The 15,015-nt window shown below is 36.2% G+C and overlaps 1 protein-coding gene across 1 annotated transcript; it reads right to left on the bottom strand.

Annotated features, from left to right (window-relative positions):
- Positions 1-2,547: 2,547 nt before the first annotated feature.
- Scml1 (Scm polycomb group protein like 1) lies at positions 2,548-10,540 on the bottom strand. Its single transcript, XM_010643641.2, has 7 exons — positions 9,824-10,540; positions 8,421-8,576; positions 7,874-7,960; positions 7,155-7,259; positions 6,281-6,764; positions 4,593-4,744; positions 2,548-4,069 (listed from the first exon to the last, which is right to left on the bottom strand). The coding sequence occupies exons 1-7, from the start codon at positions 9,842-9,844 to the stop codon at positions 3,920-3,922; spliced, it is 1,155 nt and encodes a 384-aa protein (XP_010641943.1). The 5' UTR covers positions 9,845-10,540; the 3' UTR covers positions 2,548-3,919.
- Between the last annotated feature and the right edge of the window lie 4,475 nt (positions 10,541-15,015).

Below are 15,015 nucleotides of genomic sequence, written 5' to 3'. Positions count from 1 at the left end.
ATCCAATACACAAACAGACCATGTCAAGAAGCATAATCAGCTACATTTCACTAACTGTGGGCTGTGGTAGTTAAGTCCTAAATCCCAGTGACTTATGACCGCAAACATCTACCTCTTGCTCATCTAATATGAAGATGACAGCATGCCTTCTGGCTTATGAGCAGGAAATAAGCTGCTAGTGTACTGTGGGACATACTAATCTTTGGGGCTATCACCAACGGAAGCCTAGCATAGCCTAATCCATCATGTTACCTCCTAGAATACCTTACCTGGAAGGTTTACAGAACTTTATTTAGCAAGAGGAAAACTGGGGGTGGGATGGGGGTGATATATTCATAATTTCATATTCCCAATCCTAGTCTAGCTCATCATGCAACAGTGATGCAAATAATTAAAAAATGCATCAAAGGCTAATTAGGACAATTAATGCTAAGGCCATCATCTTACAAAATTAGTAAACTACCAAGGTAAAAACCTGGATTTTATGACATATGGAAATTCAGCTGGTAGTGATATCATTTAGGATAATATTGATTTTAGTAAACTCTTCTGGCAGGGAAAAACTTTTGAAAATAGGAAAAAAGAGTATACTGGCAAATGTGAATCACGAGGGACTTTATGGGGAAAAAAGAATGAAAAAGAAAGGAAATACATTCCCTTGCCTGAAAAGCCAAAATCCCTAGTGTGATAATAACTGGAATACCCAAACTGAGAGAGTCATTCTAACTTTGAAACAACCAGATGCTAAACAAAGTGGAGCTTGGAGGAATTTATCAGGATCCAGGGGTGAAGAGGCACCTCTGGAGAGGGTACCAACTGCTCCTTCTGGAAAAGCACTCTCAGATACCACCAGAAGCTGGCATGTTTTGAAATATTTGTATTTTCATTCAACAGGATTGCAGAACTGCCACAATGAAATTTATTCTAGTATCTGCTTCTCTAATTCTTTGTGATGTTTTCAACAGGATTCCTGATAGTATTACTGACAAAGAAATGTTTTATATTTTACACCTAATGGTTTTGCATCTATTATTTCTACCTTGTTTCCTGTCTGTCACCACTCAGGAAGAACAGGTGTTTTGTCAGTGCTAAAAAGCTAACTGCTAATATTAAGAATTCTCTAGGAAGGTGTCTAAATGTTTATCATTAATTAGCACTGAAATTTTAAAACGATGAAGTCCAAAGGACCCTTCCTTGTATGTTCTGTCTACACCTCAGCCTCCCTCATTTGCTGGATCAGCCTCACTGGGACTTTGTAAGTATCTCCTGGCACCAAGCCATAGAAAGAGTCCTAGAAATTTAGACCTATTTCATTTACTCAGTCAGTTTCAAATACAATGGAAGCCATGGATAGGTCCATAGCTGTGAAAAAGCACTATTTTTATTTATCCTAATTACACTTTTAATAGTCGAAGTTTCAAATATTGCAGAAAGGCATGTGATTCTTATGCTTACAGAGGGAGGCCTGGATTTAAATTTGGGAAATCTCACTTTAGAATATAAACTATTACAAGACATTCAGAAAGTGAGAAATTACACAGCCAAAAAACCAAAATGCTGGGTATTCCTGGAAAGTCTAAGAGCTCAAGTTGCAGAATTCTGCTAGATGAGGTCAAAGAAGGTCAAAGAATGGGCTGAGAGGCAAATATAGAGATAATTTTAAAAGTCTGAAATATTCACAGGATGGCAAATATGAGTCCCTGTATTAAAATTTCACAAACTGGATAGGAAAGGAAAGGGGTACCAAGTCACTCAAGTTTCATACCACTAGACAGCCCCAGCCCAGCCCATTCAGCAGCATCTCTGGAAGCTGACATGTTTTGAAACTCAGTCAGGGTCCCTCTGTCTCCAATGACACAGCCACATGACACCCTGCTGGGAAGCAGCACCAGTGAATGTCTGCCGTCCTTGGTGAGTAAGTGTGGGGGTGTTGGGCGCTGGATAATAAGGCTACTTGGGTGTCACCTGGATTATCCAAGCCCCCCCATGGAAGCTGGTCATCTAAAAGCAGAGGGAACAACAGGTGTATCGGGGAGGCTTCTTGACCCAATGGTAGAAAAGCAGCCAGACTTGGAGGCAGACATAGCAACCTAGATGGGATGAAGTGGGATAAGGGGGAGCACTGGCATTTTCTAGTATGTCCACATAATCCAAAATACTGTCAACAACACAGTCGTTCTCCAAAACAGACCACATACTTGCTCACAGAACATGTCTAAATAAGTGCAAATGAACCAAGACCTGTCATGTAAAGGTACAAGATCCCAATGATGAATGTAACTGTACTGTATATCTAAAATATACCAATAAACTCAATGAGGAAAAAAAAAAACTCAAGAATTGGAACTATGAAATCACAACATTTAGTAGAGTGGCTTTTTTCAAGTTTAAAAAATTCATTAATTTAATATGATAAAATCAAGTGAAATAAAATCTGAGGCTTTGGCATTAATTATTGAAGTTATTTAATTTTATTATATTTTAAAAAATGAAAAGAGTGAAAGAGTATTTTCCAAATACCTAAGAAATAGTACAACATCTTCACATTAACAATTTGAAAGAAGACCCTGTTTAATTTAGTCTCATTTTATATAATGGATAACATAGATTAAGTCATCCTTTAAACCACACATGTATTTCATAAATAGTTGCATTTGTACAAACACTTTGTTTTCTTGCACCTGGTGAACATTCTATTGCTTATACTAGTAGCAAGTTTTCATAGCTTGTATTGTTCCACAAGTTAAACAATGTACTAATAAATAACAACAAAATAATATATTTCTCATAAAAATTTTAAATTCTGAAATATAGCTCAAAACAATAAGTTAGAACTAATATATCTTCCAAAGTTTAAAAGGATAAATGGCTCAGAACTAGGCAAATTAATTAGTAACACTATAGGGCAGAAAGCTACCTTGTAAGGAAATCAGTCTAGAGATAGTTTCTCATTCCCTGAAGAGTAAGTTGAGAGCTACCAGGCTGGCAAAGGATGCATATATATTTTTTAAAGAATGAAAACAACTCACTAAGAAAAAGTTCCTCATTTTCTCTGTAACAGTGCAAAGTGCCATGTTAAATTCAAAGAGTAAAGATTTAGTTGTGTGCACACTTGTTTTAGAATGAAATATAAATATGAAATAGTACCCATATGAGGAATAAACATATACAATAAAAACATACACTTTAAGAACTGGGGTATACATATCATATTAGAAAGATGTGAACAATGAATTCTTATTTGAATGTCCAACTGAGCTAAAATATGGAAACTTTAAAATAATAGGTATTTTTCTGAACAAATTATAATAAGACTCCATTCAAACTACTCTTGCAGTATATTTCTTGCATAAAATGATCCTTCTATATATCCTACAATTTATCTAAAAACTAGTAGGAATATTTTTTGAAGGTTTATAAATGCTTTTCTCTACTATATTTGAACAAATAAAACATACAAAGAAGTAATAGAGAGGTAAATGATTTACATGGCTATTGCTTTTCTGGAAATTCATAGAACACAAACAGTACACTACAGTATCAGAATATTTGAGAAAGATATGACAGCTATAGATTTAACTTTAAGCTCTCTCCTGAGGTAAAATTCTCATGGATTTAATTATAGAAGTTTTCGGTCCCTGGTCTTTCCTCTCCCAAATCAAAGATTTTGGCTTTGGTTTTTATTTGTTTTACTGCTTGAAATATTTTTTTGCATAAAATGTATTCGTAAACTATACAACAGAAAAGAACAATAACACATAAGGAATGAACTTCCAATTTGAATATGCTACTGCTAACATGTTAAATGGCCTTTAAAGAAGTAGACTTAAGTATAACAATTTTGCAATTCTGGACATAACGTTTTTAGAGGAATCTTCTACCAAAGAAACCCTAAGAACAAGAAAATGAATTGGTAAGCTCAATGTGAATTTCCGAAAGCACTTAGGGATTTTTCTTCTTTAAGCTTTTTGATGCAGTGGCATAGCTTCAGAGATGGCCCCAGCTTCAAACCCATATACTTTATGATCATATCATTATTGAGCAGTAGAAGGGCTTTCCCATCAATTTCCTATAGAAAGAAAGTAGTTGTAATAATTAATAATACTTTCACATTTGATCACAGTGCCATTTCTTTACAAGAACATGTAAAACAACTAGAGAGCAGCTCTTTCCAAATGTGTAGCCTCTGAATATGTGTCTACTTTTAAAAAACTATTAAAATATAATCTGAACAGTGAAGCATTTGTTACCTTATAAATACACTTCAAATTTTAAGAAAAAATTTAACATTTAAGATGAATTATGTCAAGATATGCAATTTTAAAAACTAGATGTTGAATAAAATAGTATAGATATATGACAAAAAGAGCAGATTTAGTATACTAGGTACATGGACACCCATTTAAAGAACAGACCATTAATTTATCATTTAGGGATCTAACATTGGACAAAATAACTTTCCCTCAAATGGAAAAATGAGTTGGTAAGGTTCCCCCATCATCCACACAACACAGTACTTAACATAAAGGCCTGCACAGAGGCCATTCAAAGGCATTATGGCAGCAGGAAAACCAGATCAAAAGATATATTACATGTTGCCTCAGGAGGTAGGCGAGGAGGTCTGACATCTGAAGATCTGCATGGTTCAGAAACAGGATCACATCTTCCACCGACCAGTGCATAGGGTCTTCAGGCAAGGTTTGTTTCAGAACATCAGAATTAGATATAATTGGAGAGCTTGTAACTTGAGTGGGGAGAAAAAGACATATTATATTTGACCTAATAATTATCTTGAAAGAAGAGATGTTAGATAGGAAGTAATAGTCTCAGTCCTAGAACGTTTCTTAAGTATCCAAGCAAGGATTTAAGATTCCAGCTGCAAAATTTAAAGAAAACCTATATAAAGGTGATCTGGGGATAACAGTACAAGACCATTCCATCTGACCATCTTCAAACAGCAGAAGCAGTTTCAGAAGTTTCCTTGAAACTTCAAAGATCAAAAAAATAACCCTACAAAAAACAAAACAAAATAAAATGACTTCACAATCTAAGGCCTTTTTGTCTTTGGGAAAATACAGCAAAAGAGCTGTTATTTGAGTTAAATTAGGTTAATCTAACCTAACCCATTACTGTTAACTTTGTTTCAATGAATTTCTCTGTTTCTTCTCTCCATTCTCCAAAATAAATTAGGTTTATTTTGCCAGCCAAATACAATGGAAAAACCCCAAATTTACTGTTTGATAATTGCTTACATTTGTCCCTTTGTTTTTTGGGTTTTTTTGTTGTTGTTGCTGTGTTGGGGATGGAACTCAGTACTTTGTGAATGATAGGATGCTAGGCCCTAAATTTGTTCGCTTTATTAACAAATCTCAATTAACCCCATTAACTTGGAAAACCAAATTAATTCTTTTCCAAAATCTCTCCCATGTATTCAATATGGATGTTTTTAGCATCACTTTTACTCTTTATTTTTTATTTTTTTATACCGGGATTGAACTTGGGCCCTTGTGCTTGTGAGGCAGGTGGTGGAACCACTGAGCCAAATCCCCGGCCCCCACTTTTAATCTTTAAATCCCCATCTTTCATGGCTTACACATTATTCTGAATGTGTAAGAAAACAAGATTATTTTCTGCTGAACTAAGTCAAAAGTAACTTTAACATTTAAAAAAATTTTCTCTTTCATGTTTAACTGCACAGTAATAGATGTTCTGATTGAAGGTTTATATTTTGAATAAAGAAACAACTGAAGTATGAAATAATTAGACCTCAGCAGGTTTTAGGTATGCTGTGTGCATTAAGTTTTGCTGACATTTCTGTGTCCTAACAAGTAAGCGTTTACTCCAGGAGAAAGCTGGACTCCCCAAAGTTAGCGTGCGAGGATAACAGAAGAAGGGTTTGTTACTCACTAGAACCTAGTAACACCAACACAAATTATCTCCTTTTGTATGAATTAGTCAAAGGCATAGCATTTCTTTCCTATTATCTGTGGTCATTTTAGGAGTGTTTAGAATTATTTATCTAGGGAAAAGGGTAAAGAAAAATAGAGGATTAAAAACACGTGATGGGGGCATTATGGATATCAGTGGAGGAGAGCCATATTAGTTGCTCAGTACACTGCCTTGCACATAATGTACAATCAATAAATGTTAGTCATTATAAAAGTTACCTAAAACCAGTCCTCAAAATAGGAAACAAACAACTTGCATTAGTTTGTAAGAAAGATGTTGATGAATACAAGTTAAATAGTATTATTTGTGACATGTATCACTCCAAACTCACCAAAACCAGTTGAGTTTTGGAAAGGTGTTCTAATACGCTTACTCTCCCAGCACCCGTAAAGGCTGTTTTCGTTCAAACTATGTTTCAGGCAAGTATCTCTCCGGGTCAGAGGAACTGAATGAGACATCATGGAAACTTCTGCAGACAACATGCTGGGGTTGCCAGGAAACTTGGGGCTGCCAGGCGTACTAGCACATCTCATGCATGTGCAGTGAGCATCGCCAGTGCAGTTGGTAGGAATTGGTGAACCACCATCGAATGGCTCCTGCTGGAGCAGGGGTTCCTCTATTTCCTGCTTCATTTCCTCTGATTCTTCATAGTTAAAAGGTGATATTATGTTTTCATCAAAATTAATTTCTGGTCTGCGAACTGGTGAAGTTGGGCTGTAACTTTCAGAGTGCGAAAATGAATTGAGACGCTCCAGTGCCTCCATTTCCTCATCTTCGCTTCTTTCAAAATCCGCGTCCTGTTCTTTGTGCTTATTCTAAAGTGACACAGACCCAGCATAGATCAACAAGTAAATAGAAAAGGAAATCAGTAGTCAATACATTATGATTTATATTTTATGCAACATTGCTCTACATTATTAAATGCTCTTTTGATTTTAAGATTAATGTTTGTTCCTCTTTAACCTTACATCTTAATTGTATCTTATTTATTTTAGGTACAAACATAAAAATACTCAATTGTCATATATTTACCAAATGTAAACCAGTATTCTTCCAACAGTTTCAGTGCCCTGTTTGCTCCTACAGCAAGAGTATATCAACCTTGCTAGTTTCACAGTTACTAGTTCCATATTAGTTCCAGCTGACTGACATCTTTAGAAAACAGAGACTTATCATAGCTATGAGAATATTTTAATACTACTTACAGTAGAGTGCCAACACTGTTTCCCTTGTGCACGGTAAATTTTTGCCACCTTTCTTTCAATAACAGCACACTTCATATCTATCTGTTGAATGGCATCATATATAACCTATTATAGTAAAAGGTATTATTAGTTCCTATTTCAAAAGAAAAGTAACACGTGAGAATGCCATTAAGCCACATTTCAACTGCTAGGCACAACCAAAGTTCTCAAGGCACCAGAAACAACTTCTCTCCTACTTGAGGCCTAGGTGTAGGGGGCACAGAGCCCGCCTGGCTGAGACAAGGGTGCTGGTCCTGCCTCTATCCTACTCCAACTCACAGGGTGTTGGCAGGAGGAAGCAAAGGCATCAAAGCCCCTTTGTACCATCCCATTTATGATGTGATTTCACATCAAGGAAGGTGCTATTTCAGGAAAGAAATGTTCAAATCTGCTAAAAGGCCAAAGAGTGACCTTCCAGGCAATGACTTATGCACTATCAGTGAATTTTCTGCTCTGGAAAGAACATGGAGCCAAATATAACAGGTGTGACTATCGGCTTCAATGGTTTTTACAGTCATTCAGCCAATGAACTTACAAAACTATTGAATACAGGACCCCAACATGCCCAACAGGAAAACAATCTGAGAATTCTTGGAATACACAGAAATTTCAAGAAAAGAAAAATAAAATTTTACTTTAACATTTTCAAAAACCACATTTAAAAGACAGAATTTTCATACCTGACAATGGCCAATGAGCTCCAGAAATGGTCTTAGAAGCACTGCTGCTGCACTATGTGGTATGTTTGGTTGAAAATGTTCCTGCTGCTATAATATTTTAAAAGTGGTTAATGCTTTACTTCTGTAAGAGACATACTGAGTACTAGGGGAGAAAAATCACTTTATATTTATCTGTTTAAATTGTTTTTCTTTTTCACCAACCTTTCAAAAGCTTGAATCTAAAGCAGGGATAAAATAAAAATTCACACTGTAATGAGGATGGAAATAATAATTGCCAACTAAGAAAAAAAGGCAAGGAAATATTGATTTTTTAAAAAGAATCTAGTTTTAGATTTTCAGTATAAAATTCTGAATTTTCTACTACATAAAAAAGAGGGAAGTAAAACAGTTAAGAGCTCATTGTCTATCAAAGAAAGCATATAAACTCAGTAGGGGAAAAGTACGAGTATTTTCCTAAGTATGAGTTTAGAGAAACTCCATAGTATATAAAGAATTCAAAACTGTTCCTTTAAAATGGTAAAGTTTAACAGCAATTAATATTGCTTACATATGGAGGATCCTCTGGAAAGGCATAAAGAATAGTGCTCTCTTCACCATTGCCACGACTAGCACTGTCACCACCAGCAGCACCACCAAGATCACCACCAAGATCACCACCAAGATCACCACCAGCACCACCACAAGTGGAGGTTCGAATATTAGCCTGAGGAAGGTTTATTAACAAAAAGAAAGATAAAAGACAGAACTAAAAGAAAAGTTGAGGAGTTTAATTTCACTTTCAAGAAGCTCCAGAAGCCTATTTGTGGCATCAAAGTACCTTTTTCCATCGTAAGTACTATGACTACATAATGAATATACTTGCAAAACTATGTCCTCATTAACCCTTCTACACTAAGCTTCACCTCTCATGTAGTTAGGGTAGAAAGACTAGTCTTCTACACCAAAACTGTTTTAAAAGCAAACATTTCTGAATGTGAACAAAAGCATGTTACATGGCTTTTGATTTTTAAATAATCCAATAGTGCCACTCTGTGGACAATATAGGAAACACTTAAGCACTTGTTTTTCTTTTTTTTTTTTTTCTTTTTTTCTTCCCTCATTGAGTTTATTGGTACATTTTAGGTATACAGTACAGTTACATTCATTATTGGGATCTTGTACCTTTACATGACAGACCTTGGTTCTCATTTTTTTCCCTTGTCCCTGCACTTATTTTTCTTGATAAATTAATTTCTAAATCACGTTAAAAGATTTTTTTGGACAAATATAGGATATAAATAATCATTAAATTTAAGTATAATAAGTTTATTCTAAGAATCAATTATGGATTCTAGGAATAATTTCTAATAACTTGGTAGCTATGCATTTTTTGTTTCAAGATACATGAAAGAAATGACTTGACATTGAGCTATACGTTAGTACTTACTTAAAAATACCATCTTAGCCTCGTATGGACCCTTGTGCTTTTCAAAGTGCTTTCACATAGTTATGTCAAAAATGACTCTTGGTGGGTAGTTAACATTACTTCCAAAGATGAAAAACACCAGGTGGCATTAAGACTAAATGTGTTTCATGGTGAAACACCATTACATAGTTTAGTAATCTATATTTTGTTTCACAGCTAATAGAAACACAGAAGAATGTAACAAATATGCAAAAACAGCCCAAACACTTTGAAAAACTATTTGGCAGATTCCCATTAAATTAAATTTATATCAATTCTATGATCTAACAATTCAACTTCAATTTACTCAAAAGAAATGTTATGTGTTCAGAAAGACATTTGCACCCCAACGTTCATAGTTGTGTATATCATTGTCAAAATTCATAACAAAACTTCACTTACAATCTATGCATTTCACTGTATGTAATTACTCAATTTAGAAAAAACTATATAGCAATATGAAAAGAACACAGACATCTTCTATTTAATATACAAACCACATTAACCTCATTGGAGCTGGTACACATTGTGCACCAGGAGAAATTCCACTTGCTCTGAGTTGAGCCTAATTATCTGTAAAGTTGCTGGTTATTTGTGAGACTGCTTAGTCACTTAAGAGTGACAAACCTTCTACTCCTGAAAAGCAATACATAGAAGAGTTACTTCACACACTTACCACCTAAATAACCTTAATATGGATATGCTTTCACAATGACACCTCAAACTGAATTGGAGTTTTGGTTTGATTTTAGAGAGTAACAAAATAAGAATTCTCCCATTAACAATTTACTTTTGGGGGGACTGGGTACTGGGGATCACACCCAAACATGTGGCCTTAGTAGGCCAGTCAAGCAATCTACATACTACTGAGCTACAATCCCATCCCTTCCATGAGCAATTCGGAATGTCTTTTTTTGTTGTTTTTTTTTTCCTTTTTGGTACTGGGGATCAAACCAAGAGCCTTGCAAATGCTCTACAATGGAGCTACATTCCCCAGCATTAAAACAAGATTTTAGAAGCTGAAGGGCTACATTGGCCGTGAATAGGAATAAAAAACAAAGTTAGATAAAGTTCCAAATTGTGAATTGAATGTTTTACAACTTAAAGTCTACTGAGTAAATGCTGGAAACAACTGAGCAAGAAAACATGATTGCTAACCACTTCTTTTTTTTATTGAGTGTATTGGTACATTTTAGGTATATAGTACAGTTACACTCATTACTGGGATCTTGTACCTTTACATGACAGGTCTTGGTTCTCATTTTTTCCCCTTGTCCCTGCCCTCCCTTCACCCCCTCCTCTCCTCCCCATCTACAAACACTTTATTTCCATTTTTTCATATTTTTTCTTTTCCCTTGTTACCTTTCCCCTACCCTTCCCACTTTCCCTACAGCTTTAGGCCTTTTCTTCCTATTTCACATTGTCCATTATCTCATTAGGATCTTATATACTATTATATCTTTTCACACCAGAGAAACTATTCGGTATTTACACATGTGTGACTTATTTATTTCACTTAGGAGTATATCCTCAATATTTATCTATTTTCCTATGAATGAATCTAATTTCTCATTCTTTATGGCTGAGCTAACCACTTCTGTAAAGAAACTCAAAAGGGATTTTTACTCAGGCAATGCCTCCAAAATGCATGCCAGTGGTCTGTGCTAGATTGGGCCCTGGAGAAGCATGGAGCAGAGACCCTGGGAGATATGACCTCTGCACCTGTGGTGCAAACCCATTGAATATAGCTCTCCATTTCATTTCAATTGCCTTACTAATTAGACTTTAGGTTAAACTGATCTAATCTAAATAAATTGATGTGAAATATGAGCCTGAAAATCTACACTTCTGAAGGTTCAGTTGTGGTTGAGTCACGTAACTATGGAGTGAACTAGACAAGACATGGACTACAGATCTTGTACTCCAGATTTGTTTTGAACACCCGCATTACAGTTACTGGGAAGCGCACCTTAAGGAAACAACGAATTCACTTTATCCCTCCTGACTCATAGCAGCAAAGAGAGGCACAACTAAGGGATTCAGTTTCATCTGTTTTCCTGCTTCCCTGTCCTTTCACAGAGGAGATACTGATCACCAAAGGCCCAAAGCAGAGAAATAAAAAGGGGATAAATAAGATGGGACAGTGCACTCCCAAGTTAGACCAATGCTGTATAAAAACTTCAAGTTACAAAACACCTCCAATTTCAGTTGTAATTTCTATCTAATTGTACTTTTTTAAACTGAGAATTTTTTTTGACTCAAACACAAGCAATGAGTAATTAGACCATGGTGTTATTCATACAACTGAAGACTTAACAGCAATGAGAATAAACCAACTACTACTGCCAACTACTATAGCAAGAATAAACCTCAATAGGCAAACCAGGAATAAAGGTCAAAATTAGGCAAACCAGGCGGGAGAAGTCTTTCCAAACAAAAACCTTTAAATATACCAGTCACTTTAACAAATTATTTGTATCCCAGCTTGTAAATGCCCTATAATCTATTTAACTAGTCCCCAACTTATGAATTTAGTTACTCTGAAGTTTTGCTCTTTTAAAGAACACTGAAAAACAAGCTTGCACTGGTGCAAATAGTTTCATGGAATAGATTCCTAGAAGTACAAGCATTGGGTCAGTGAAGTAGAAACAATAGTATCACAAAGTTTTCCCCTAGCTCTTCCCCACTAAAAAGGGCTGGTCGGGTCAGTCCATAACACACTAAATATTCTGCTAGTCATGCAGAGTTTTAAATCAGAACAAATAATAGTACCAAATGGCTTTTTTGGTATCAGATGACTAAATTACTTTTCTCTTTTGATCTACTGTTGCAACACATTAAAACATTTCTTGACATTCTTAGGGTGAGAGATGCAGCCAATTACAGAGGAAAGGCATTCAATTTGCTGGTATTTTATTTAGAAATTGGTTGTATCCCTAAGATCTTACATTGGTAAGTCTGTATATGTCTCACAATCAATGAGCCAATATTGGGAAATTTTTATAAACTCTTGGTATCAAAACTGCTCTGCAAAATCAGGAAGCCTTCCATCTATTTCTACAAAAACATCTTCCTGAAGAAGTTTATATCACACCAGAATTTCTATGCCTTAAAGGTTTGAAAGAGCTTTTTTTAAAAAATCCCATCTGGGGGCAGGTTTTATAACATTTTTTAAGTTCTTCCATGGTTACTGATCTACTCAAATTATCCTACTTTTCCTTGAATTGTTTTGACAAATTACTTTTATCCAGAAGGATAGTAATTTCATAATAATTACAGAATTACTAACAAAACCAGTTTAAAAATCATTATAACTTAATTTGGATTGTCTATTTTAAGATATTTTAACTCACCAATTTATTGACAACTCTTATGAGATAGGTTCTATTATCTCCATTTTCCTTATAAGAAAACTGAGTCAAAAAATACTTAAGCAATTCACCTAACCCCCATAACTAGTGCTGAAATCTACCTCCATACTCAAGGATCTTTTTTAAATCACTGGGAATCCCTTCCATAACCATTACACAATAAATTCCAAACTCCTTCTATGCCTTGCAAAGTCCTTAAGGGCTCTACCCACCTCTCACAGGTCACCTCTTACCACTTGCCTCCTTGCTCTGACCCCAAAATACTTACTATTTGGCCTGCTACAAAGTGTGGCTACTCCCATCAAAAGGTTACATTCAGGTAATTCCCAATTTGGATTAGTTACAGTGTTGCCAACACTTGGTCATAGATACACAGGAGCAGTGTGCACTGAGCCTATCACTGTCCTTCTGACATTTTTATTTCTGTGGCACATTTACAAATCAACACTGATCTTGCACTCTGAGCTTCTAGCTCCTGTCATATCCTAAGCTGTCTCTCCATCTAGGAGAATCTATTCAACTTCAAGACTTAATTCAAGTTCTACCTCCAAAAAGCAAAAGTGCTATGTCAACAATCACCCTATCCAGATGGGACACTGACTTCCCCACAACGAGAACATTTACACTTTAAGACTTTTAAGGCGACTACTGTACATGTCCAGTTACATAAAAGGCAGTATCAACCAGCATTAAGCCTTTAGGTTTCTGGCCGGAATACCTGTGTTTGGATCCGACTTCCCCCATTTACTAGCTGTGTCACTTTAGACAATTTAAATTGTTTCCATTTTTTGTTTGTTTGGGGAATCGAACTCTGGGTCCTTGCGCTTGCGAGGCAGGCGCTGGAACCACTGAGCTAAATCCCTGGCCCTCTGTTTCCATTTTTAAAAGCCTGTAAAATAGGGACAGAATAAGATAAACCTCATAAGGTTATAAAGATTAAACAAATTAATAAATCAAATGTTTAAAATAATGCCTGGCAGAGAGGGCAAGGGCACCCACTGTGGCCAACTATTATTTTAGTATTCACATCTACCCAAAAGGACCACTAGTTATCAAAGCACGTAAATAAAAACTTTTCAGAGTCTTAATATGTATGCAGTGTGGATTCACACTGTAACAGTACCTTACAGATACAACAACTCCTTCTTGCAAAATAACTGTTACCAGAGCAAGATACTGGGCTTTAGTGAGAAATACTTGAATTCAAATCCAAATTGCAAAATTTGCCATTTCACATAAGGCAGACATCTAACTTTTCTGTGCCTCGATTTTTTTTTTTACCCGTAAAACTGGAATAATGTCTACTTCACCGAGTTGTGTAAGAGTAAATGACAGTTAAGCACTCAGCATCATGCTTGTAAATAGCAAGCACATCATAAATTGTAGTTCCTTTTCACTTCTTTCCATAGGGTACAAAATTATAGCTTCTAAAACATTATTTTAGAGCTAGCTCAACATGCCTAGATTGTGCAAAATAAATTTCAATCTTTAAATCCCAAATCTTGCCAAAATGCGTTTACTTGAAACAAAACTCACACTTTACCATAGAAATCTAAACGTTTAACAACGTAAGAAAACAAACCATCGGATTTTTTAAAAAGACTTTTTCAAAGACATTCTCAAAAGTTATGTGAAGATTCAATCCTCCCCACCCCCGTGCAAATCATTCAACTTGCCATTAATTTATCCAACAAAGTATAGTTCACAAGGAAAGTTGAAAACGGGGCGACACCCCAGGACCTCTTCGAGAAACACAAGGCACATTATTACTACAGCCAAAGGGTTCCTATTTGTAAAGAAACAAAACCATGGTTAACACCAAAACCAACCACTTTCTAAATCTTCTGGCAAGGCTCTCATTCATTGCCCACATCCAACTTTAGAGACTAGCAAAGTCCGACAAACGCTGGATAAAGCAGTCAAATCGCATCCCGCCGCCGCCCATCAGCAGAGAAACGACCCTGCCTGTCTGCGGGGCGCACGCCCGACGGCTCTTTCCAGGATCCCCGCAGTTTTCGCTTTTTCCTGACCCCAGAAGCTCTCCATTTGCAGGAATGTCTGCACAACACCCTGCATCTTTATTTTCTCTTTCCTCACCAGTATAGTTACACTAACACGGCGAGTCTACAGACCGATCAAACGCAAACGCCATCAGAACCACAAAACCTACGTTTCCAAACTCAGAAAACGCCGTCTGAAGCAACTCTCAAGTTTGTCAAATCTTTAAAGTCAAAACTTCGCGAAAGTCCGAGCGGCAGGGTCCTTCCTGGTCCCCCACCCGCCTCCGCCACGGAAGAGAAACGGTGAAAACCTGCCCACCCCGCCCG

This window comes from Fukomys damarensis, unplaced genomic scaffold (assembly GCF_012274545.1).
Source record: "Fukomys damarensis isolate Sample0158 unplaced genomic scaffold, DMR_v1.0_HiC HiC_scaffold_39, whole genome shotgun sequence".
NCBI lineage: Eukaryota > Metazoa > Chordata > Mammalia > Rodentia > Bathyergidae > Fukomys > Fukomys damarensis.
The sequence above is the reverse complement of the archived record's forward strand: the minus strand, read 5'-3'. Positions and strand labels throughout refer to the sequence as shown.

Bases quoted from the DNA above. Each gene is read 5' to 3' on its own strand.
- Scml1 (XM_010643641.2), bottom strand. From the start codon at position 9,844: ATGTGTACCAGCTCCAATGAG. The intron at 8,577-9,823 runs GTTAATGTGGTT...AACCTTCCTCAG, and splicing joins TGTGTACCAGCTCCAATGAG to GCTAATATTCGAACCTCCAC. The intron at 6,765-7,154 runs GTAAGTAGTATT...GTGTCACTTTAG, and splicing joins AACAGTGTTGGCACTCTACT to AATAAGCACAAAGAACAGGA.